Source organism: Cupressus sempervirens, chromosome 3 (assembly GCF_028749045.1).
Source record: "Cupressus sempervirens isolate cs-2001-9-10 chromosome 3, ASM2874904v1, whole genome shotgun sequence".
Lineage (NCBI taxonomy): Eukaryota > Viridiplantae > Streptophyta > Pinopsida > Cupressales > Cupressaceae > Cupressus > Cupressus sempervirens.
In genome coordinates this window covers 645,852,992-645,862,969 of record NC_143120.1, presented here as the reverse complement: position 1 = coordinate 645,862,969, position 9,978 = coordinate 645,852,992, and the positions used below count along the sequence as shown (strand labels likewise).

The following is a 9,978-nucleotide window of genomic DNA, read 5'->3' as shown; positions in this document are numbered from 1 at the left end:
TATGGTGAGCCACTCACCTAAAATTTATTACCTTACTCTAGATCCAATACACAAGCCATGTAGAGTTACAGAAGTTAGAGCATCTCAGAGAAGTCATAGAATAGAAACAAGGCCAATTCAGATCAACCAATAGAGAAAACTAACTATAGGATATCACTCGATGAATCATAAACTAAGAAAATAGTAAAAGTGCACATCTATTCTTTAAAATGAACATTTGTTCAATGTTGATGCATATTTTCTCAATGCTGACATACATTTTTTCAATGCTAATGCACATTTCATCAATGTTCATGCATATCTATTCAATAAATCATCCATTTATTTAATATAATTGTGCATATGTCAAACATAACTAAGTATATGTTTAATATAATTGTGAATTTGTCAAGAAGAACTATGCACATTTTTAATATAACTGCACATTCAATCTGGAAGAGTGACGCATTGGTAATAACTAGACAAAAGGGTAAATTGTAGGGTTGCACTTATATGTAGCCTTCCTACACATTTATTCTAGAGAACTAAAAATATATATAAAGAAGGCTATGAATTGAATTCCAAGACTAGATAAGGTGGAGGAGGGTTTTCCAATAATACCATTTGGGTTGAGATCCTAGAGTAAACCCAAATAGCCATTTTTTTATCAAGGGATCAATTCTTAGCATTCTTGTTGACATGACTTCCATAATCAAGACTCCATCATAGATAACCAAAGGAATAAAAACACATTCAATTCAAACACAATAAATAGAGGCATGAATATGTCTATAATTTCACTATCTAAAGTAGCATATTAATTTTATTTTTCTTATACTAAGTTACAACATGTTCATTAAAATGGGATATTAATGCCTATTAATTTTCTTGTCTCAGTATGAAATTAGGCTTGAGTTTGTGAAATATTAAAGCTTCCTCCCTCTAACTAGGTCCTAGTCTTTATTTCCTTCCCAAGCTTAGTTGGATATCCTCTTGTTTTGTGTAGGTGATAGTCTTCAATATTTCAATTTGACTATAGTTTTTTCCAACAATACTTCCTATGTTTTCTATTTTGGGGAAGGCATTTATTTATAGGGAGCCATTTGGTTTAGAGATGGCTGCATCCATTGAACTGACTCATTAAGGATTGATGTAATAATCCTCATTTATTTTTAAGTAATTTATGAAATGAACTACCTAGGCTTGTCATTTATCAAGGTATCTTAGCAAGATAATTCTCAAAAACATGAATGGTGAGTTGGTTTAAGAGCTGTGTCTCTACTCCCTAGGTCAAGGATTCAAATATTGAAGGTTATTTTTCCAATCCATAATTTTGTTTATTTTAATATTTAAATCTCTAGACATCTTTTTATTAATTAATTTTTGTGTTCAAATGATCTAGTTATAATTTATAATTTGCAAGAGTTGTGAACCCTCATTAAATACAACAAAGAAAACTTACACCTTTACTCGAGCATATGTGTGTGCACCCATATATACTTAGGTAATTGTAAAAATAGATACAATTACAATAACAATAAGATGAAACCCAAAGTAAAGCATTAAACATTAATGACTTAAATATATAATTTCCACAAAATCCCAAATAAGGTGATCAACTCTTATAAGGAACTCTAGGTTTTGCGTGCCTATGGACCATGGTTTTATTTGAGTTAAGAAATATTATAGAGGTTCTCATACTTATTCTCACACACATCTACATCACCATATATATATATATATATATATATATATATATATATAACTTGCAATATTAGATGAGTTAGTAGTGTTAGATATAATAATCATATCCATGAAAGTATATAAAACATGCTATAAGAAAACCATCTCTTAATCATCATATCTCCTATCCCAACATGGAATATATGTTGAATACATAATAAATCATGTCACTAGGGTGGGCACTATAGCTTCCTCCCCTAGGACTAGGCTTTCTCCTAAAATCCAAAAAATAAATATGGATATGATATCATGTATCTATTAGCATTCTCTCAAATGGTTGATGTGTCATCATTGGAGCTCCATTGGACCTTGACTTGTTCCACAATCCCTTGAGTTGCAGGGTCCTCTACTAAAGTATGTGCACTAGCACCAAAGCTAACTTCCCATATGCTACCTGCAAAGAATGCTAATCCAAAACATGAACAATATCAGAAATGTATTCTTTAGCACAAATCTATGAAAACATCATGTATGTGAGTGAGGATAGGTGGCAAGGAAAGCCACTAGGAAATAGGTTCAACCCTCTCTAATATATTGAATGGTCCAAAAATCATGGTGCTAATTTAAACCCCTTCCAATATCTAATCAAACTCTTATGTGGCCTTACACTTAGAAAGATCTTGCTCCCAACTAAAAACTACTTATCTGTTCTATGAGTGTCAGCATACTTCCTCTACAAGTCCTATGTAGTAACCAAATGTTCCATGATATTGTGTACTTGTCTTTCTAATACTGAAGCATTTATAGCCCCAAACTTACTCTGTCCTCCAAATGATCCCATCTCAAGGGAGTACAACAAGGTCGACCATAGAACAACTAGAAGGGTGCCATACCTATAGAGCTATCATACCCATTGCTATAAGAAAAATTTACAAGATATAGGTAATCTTACCAATGGCTTGGCTGGTCCATAACATACATCCACAATATATCTTCCAAAACTTGGTTTACCCTTCCCGTTTGCTTGTCTATCTTTGGATGATAGGGTGAACTAAAATTTAGTTTTGTGCCTAAGGTTTTCTAGAGGGATGTCCATAATTCTAAGGTGAAGATAGGGTCCCTATTTGAAATGATATTTTTAGGTACCCCATGAAACCTAACCACCTCCTTTAAGAATACTCTCGCTACTAAGTTAGTTGTATAAGAAGACTATATTGGAGTAAAGTGTGCTACCTTTGTGAGACTATCCACAATTGCCATGGTATTATCATACCTACAAGGTGTCAAGGGTAGTCTAGCTATTAATTCCATAGATATTATATCCCACTTCCATCTATGGATAGAGTGTGGATATAAGAGTCCTACTAGATGTTGGTGTTCTACCTTCATCCTTTGGAATTCTTTAGCATCTAGCCATGAAGTCTAATATATCTCTTTGATTCCCTTCTAGAAGAAGCGATATCTCAAGTTTGCATGAATCTTCTTAATTCATGGGTGAGTTAAGTATGGTGCCTTATGTGCCTCTTCTAAAATGAGCCCTCTCAGTTCTTCAAGAACATATATTCTTCCTTGGTATCTAACTATGTAAATCCACATTGAGATTGAGAGTGGAGACTTCATGTCTATGCCTACTAAGTATGTTTGCCACTAGATTTTCTTTTCCCTAAATATAATTTACATAAAAGTCATATTCACATAGAAATTCCATCCATATACATTTCCTTTCATTAATATTTGGTTGAATGAATATATATTGAAGGCTTCTATGATATGTATGTAGCTCGAATTTATGACCAAGAAGGAAATGTCTCCATCTGACTAGGGTATGTACTACTATTGCCAATTCTAAGTCATTTGTGGGATATTTGAGTTTATGGTCCATTAGTTTTATTCATTCATAAGTAATCACCCTTCCTTCATGCATGATAACTACTCCTATCCCTTCTAAAGAATCATTAATACATACTACAAAGTTTCAAGTTTGGTCAAGAATTGCAAGAATTGGAGCACTAGTCAATTTTTGTTTAAGGAATTGAAATGTTGCTTCACATTTTTTTGACCAAATAAATTACTTTCCTTTTCTTTAGAGAGATGTAATAGTGTGAGAAATTATAGAAAACCCCATTAAAACCTTCAATAACACTTGGTCAATCCCATAAAACTTCTTCTAAGACATTAGTGGGTCTGATAGTTTACTATTGCTTGTATTTTGAGGGATCTATTGAGATCCCTTCCCCCAAGATCACATGCCCTAAAAATGTAACTTTTTTTTTGGGAAAATTCACACTTCTCTAGATAGGTATATAGTTGATTTTCTTTGAGACACTAAAGAACTTTCTCAAATGTTGCTCATACTCTTCAATGGTTTCAAAATATACCAATATATCATCCAAAAAAACTATTAAATTTTTTTATAGGCAATTTCTGAAGACTCCATTCATTAAACTCATAAATATTGAGGGTACATTAGTTAACCCAAAGGGTACAACTATAAATTCATAATGGCCATATCTGGTACAAAAAGTTGTTTGGTGGATATTTGCTTCATAAATTCTAAGTTGATGATTCCCTAATTTTAAATCTATCTTTGAAAATATTTTCCCCCTTTCATATGTTCAAACAAATCATTGATCCTAGGTAGAGGATATCGATTCTTAATGCTGACTTTATTAATTTTTTTTGTAATCAATGCATAATGTCTTAAGGATCCATCCTTCTTCTTCACAAAAATTATAGGTGCTCCCTAGGGTGACACACTAGGTCTAATGAACCCCTTCTCCAAAATTTCCTCTAGTTGAAGCCTTAATTCACTCAATTCCTAAGTGATCATTCTATAGGGAGCCTTTGAGATTCGTTCTACTCTAGGCATATAAAGATCAATGTGAAAATTGATGTCTCATTTTGGAGGCATCCCTAAAATTTCTTTTGGAAAGACATATGGAAATTCTTCCAATAAAGTATGTTTGAGTTTTATTTCCCTTACCTCCTCTTCAAGCTCATTAATTGTTACTGTAAAATTTTGGCATCCCTTTCTCATGCTTCATTTTAACTACATGGATGATATCATATGTAAGTGTGAAAATTTTTGTATTCCTATGAATTTGTTCTCTTTTCATGCATCATCATTTCAAAGAATTTCATTCTTCCAATAGTGTATATTGGACTCATGAGCTCCTAACCAATCAATGCCCAAAATTTCTCCATAAGAACCTAGGGGAATAACCTAGAGGTCCACCATGGTTGAGAAAGGTCCTAGATTTATCTCATAGTTCTCTACCATCAAATTTGTGGATATTTTGTCATGTGAAGCTAATTCTACCTACCACTTATCATCTTGTCCCTTAGCATCTAACTCACATAATTCTAAAGTAGGGGAAATGAAAGAATCGGTAGGTTCTAAGTCAAACAATGTAGAAATTTATTTGTTCTTTAACACACCTAAAGTTTCTATTACTATTCATTAAATTTTTTCATGATGTTGGTCCATGGCTGCAAATATGAGATGAGAGCAGCTTGCATTTCCAACTATGGGTTATAAGACTACTTTTTTTTTGTGAGTAGGTTTCATTTGACTTATGTTGGCAACTTGTTGCATAGTGACCTTGTTGAACACAGGATAAACACCATGTATTCCTACCATAACTATGGGAAGGTGTAGTTCTAAATTATTGAACAATTCCCTTATTAAAATCTTGAGGGTTCTGTAACGAATTGTATTTTCTATTTGTCCTCTCATTCAAATGTTATCCTATGTGATTTTGGAACTTCCTCTTTTTCTAAAACTATTTACCCTCTTTAAAGAATGATTTTGTTTGAGAACCTATGGCCCCTTGGATTCTCCTATTATTTTTTTGAGTGAGTTGGATACCTATATGGCCACCCATTCTCATTATCATATTTCTTTCAACCAAAAAGGCTTTAGCCAATACTTCCCTTAGTGTCTTTGGTTCAAGGACTATTAATCCTCCTAATATCTTCTCCCTGAGGCCTCTTTTGAAATTTTGTACTAACATAGGGTCATCCTCCTTGTAACCTAAGAAGGGTTGAGTTCATAAAACTTCCTTTTATATTCTTCCCCAATCATGTTATTTTGTTTAAGTTGATGAAATTCTTATGCTCTACCTTGCCTTAGTTGATTAGAGAGGTATGTGTCCCTTAAAGCTTCTAGAAATAGTTCCCAAGATATTTTATCAACATTCACTTGTAACCTTTCTTCTTCTCGATGCCACCAATTTTATGTGTTCTTTCTTAAATGCATAATAGTGCACTTGGCCTTTACATTACTATTGAATGGGTGCATAGTATAACAACTTTCTAGTTCAAAGAGCCAAGTTTCTAATGATGAACCTCCTTCTTTTCCATAAGACTTAGGTATTTGTAATCTGAAAAGATCTTTCACTTGTGTGGAAATATGTGTCTAATGGTCTTGTAGATTTCTCCTCCGAGGACTTCTTTCCTGTTCCTTATGATTACCTATGTGGGAATGATTAGCTTCTTCCCTATTAATCCTATTTTCCATTTGGTCTAATCTTTCCATTATTTTCTACATCAATCTCCTAATTTTGTACTAATTCAATCTCCTCCTTGTGGCTTTCACTTGCCATGTTCCTATCTGACTCCCTTCACTCTCCTTGAGAGCTCTCATGTTTGGATCTTGGGGGTGAATTTTTTATTCTATCCCTTCTAGCCCTTCATGTTTTGAGAGGTAGGCTAAAGTTAGAAAGTTCATAGGTTAGGTGACAGATTTTTACATTAAGGAAAGTTTGTCTTATATAGTAAGACATGGAGCTCCCAATGTAGAAACCTAGGGATCTGATATCAAATGTGATGCCCCCAATAGGGAACCTACATAAATTAAGAAAATAACTTCCTATGTGATAGTATATATATACATACATATATAGGTTCCCTTATAGTGCAACTTAAAGAAAACGTGAACTTTAAATAAGCATATTAAACATGGTATTGATAATTTTAAGAGAAAGAGACCATAGGATTATGATATCATTTAACTTAGAATAAAGCATAACAATAATTTCATTTCCACAAGATTCTTAATGATACAAATGTCATAACCATTTTCACAAAATTTCATCTCTATCTACCCAACCCTTATACAAAATTTCCCCCCTCCCCCTTTTACATTGTAAACCAACTTACATCAATTTGCATTACATCTATTACATCAAATTATACATTTGGAGCTAATACACCAACAATTTTCTTCAACATTTTCCAAGCATTATTGCTTAACACCAAGTTCCAACACTAATCCATAAGCGAGCCTCAAGTTTTGCCACCCAACTTTGCGATCCCTAACAAATCAACCCCAACCTAGGAGAAGAAACTATGATCCAATAGGTCTAAGGTATTCTAAAGCTTATACCCAAAATAAGTACAAAGTAATACAAAGCCATACAAGGCATAATTCCCAAAAGACATCACAATGCAAAAAGGAAAACCAAAGGAAAATCCAAAGTGAGGGTTTCAACCACATCTAGGTGAGTGTCATTGTACCTTCCTAAGTGTTGGGATCAGCTCCTATGGTTGAGGCCACCCTGTTGAACAAAATGCCTTCCCTTGAGTACTCCAATGGGGTAATGGGCATGACCTAGTAATGCTAGGATCAACCTCCTGGTTTAGGAACCTAAATTTTGCACTCATCCTTCCCTGAGTACTCTAGAAATACCACTTTTCTTAGCTTGATTAATCTATGAAATCCTAACCCTATAGATTTTTAGTAAGTTATCACTTGTTATCAAACTTACTTATAGAACCAACTTGTGTAGGGCACTGGTCTTTAGGCATATAATTCTTTGGGAAACTTTTGGGTCCCAACACCCATGGTGAGCCACTCTCCTAGGGTTTCCTACCCTACTCTAGATCCAATACACAAGCCATGAAGATTTATACAAGCTAGGGAATCTCAAAGAAGTTTCATAACAAAAACAAGGCCAATTAGGATCAACCAATAGAGAAAACTAACCATAGGATATCACTTAGTGAACCACAAACTAAGAAAATAGTAAATCCATGCATCTATTTCTTATAAGTGCACATTTTTTCAATGCTAACATGAATTTGTTCAATTTTGACACACATTTTTTCAATGCAAAATGCACCTATACAATATAATTGTATATTTGTTTAATATAATTGTGCATATGTCAAGCAGAATTGCACATATGTTTAATATAACTGTGCATTTGTCAAGAATAACTACATACATGTTTAACATAAGAGTGTCATCAATTTGGAAGAGTGACACATTGGTACTGATTGGACATAAGGGATAAATTATGGGGTTTTGCATATGTGTAGCCTTCCTATGCATTTATTCCAGAGAACTCAAAAAATATACAAAGAAGGCTATGAATCAAATTTTAAGACTAGATAAGGTGGAGGAGGGTTTTCCAATGCCATTTGGGTTGAGATCATAGACTTAAACCCCCGTAGTCATTTCTAATCAAGGGATTCAACTCTTAGCATTCTTGTTGACATGACTTCCATAATCAAGACTCCATCACATATAACCAAAGGAATACAAACACATTCAATTCAGACACAAAAAATAAAAGCATGAATATTTGTATAATTACACCATCTAAGGTAGTACATTAATTTTATTTTTGTTATGCTAAGTTACAACATGTTCAATAAAGTGGGATATTAAGGCCTACTTGTTTCTTGTACTAATATGAAATCGGGTTTAAGTTTGTGAAAGATGAAAGCCTCCTCCCTCTAACCAGGTCTTAGTGTTTGTTTCCTTCCCAAGATTAGTCTAGATATCATCTATTTTTATGTAGGTGATAGTCTTCAATATTTCAATTTGACTATAGATTTTTCCATTAAAATTTCCTATATTTTCTTTTTTAGGACGTCCCTTATTTATAGGGAGCCATTTTAGTTGATGGATGGTTGCACCTATTGCCCCAACTCATTAAGGTTCAATTTAATAATTCCCATTTTTTTAAGGTAATTTATTAAATGGATTACCTAGGATTTTCAGTTATCAAGGTACCTTAGGAAGATAATTCTCAAAAACATGAGTGGTGAGTTGGTCTAAGAGGTGTGTCTCTACTACCTAGGTGAAGGGTTCAAATCTCAAAGGTTATTTTGCCAATCCATAATTTTGTTTATTCAAGATTTAAATCTCTAGGAATATTTTTATTTCTTAATTCTATTTTTCAAAGGATCTATTTGTAATTTATAATTTACAAGAGTCATCGACCCTCATTGAATACAACAAAGAAAACTTACATGTTTACTCAAGCATATATGTGTGCACCCATATATCCTCAAGTAATTGTGCAAATAGATATAATAACAATCAAATAAAATCTAAAGTAAATCATTACACATTAATAACTCAAATATGTAATTTCCCCAAAATGCCAAATAAGCTAACCAACTTTGGTAAGGAACTTTAGGTTTTGGGTTCCTATGGACTATGGTTTTATCTCTAAATCAAGAAATATCACAAAGGATCTTGTACATGTTCCTGCATACACTTGCATCACCAACACACATAGACACATATATACATACATAACTTGCAATAATAGATGGGTGAGTAGGTTTAGATATAATAATCATATCCATGGAAGTATATAAAACATGCTATAATAAAATCATCTTAATCATCATATCTCTATTCTAGCATGGAATATAAGCCCAATACATAATAAATCATGTCGCTAGGGTGGGAATTACATAAGAGCATTACATCATCCTATATTTATATCAAAAAACACCCAATAACTAATACCTCCCAATAATAGCCCCAAATGAAATATTCAATTAACTACAAGTAGCAATATAAATTAGCCCACATTATTAATCAAGTCAAGAGAATACCAAACCCAACACCCCAACCTCATAGAAATCCTTCATCACTACATAAAAAGCTAATGACTAATGATTTCTCCCTCCCTTTGTATGAGAGTGAAGAGTCATAGAAAAGGAAATCTTATTTGGTTTTTTACTATTCCTACCTTTTGACAATGCACCATTCATCTTCAATATGAGTTGCCTCATTCTACTAATCTAGATTAAAACAATTTTGATCCAAAGGGTTATCACATTCCATGCTATCATGTTGAGAGTGATCCATACTAGTGCAAAGAGATTAAAAAAGACACAAAATCTCCACTAAATAACATTCTTTCAATAGTAACCCATACTCATGGCATGACAAACCAATTCTTAGCATGAGTCTTAGGGTCCTTCTTTCATTGTTGCATCAAGATTCATTGTTCTCAAACATAAAAAATTATATACCTTTACTTTTGATTACATACAATGATCATTAACTCA

The 9,978-nt window shown here is 33.1% G+C and overlaps 1 protein-coding gene across 1 annotated transcript in view; it reads right to left on the bottom strand.

The window, feature by feature from the left end:
- Window positions 1-1,991: 1,991 nt before the first annotated feature.
- Window positions 1,992-9,978, bottom strand: part of LOC149568350 (carotenoid 9,10(9',10')-cleavage dioxygenase 1-like) — a 52,322-nt gene continuing 44,335 nt past the window's right edge. Inside the window, exon 8 of the mRNA XM_089816716.1 lies at window positions 1,992-2,116. Within this exon, the coding sequence (XP_089672842.1) occupies window positions 1,992-2,116 (125 nt within the window). The remainder of the gene's footprint in view (window positions 2,117-9,978) is intronic.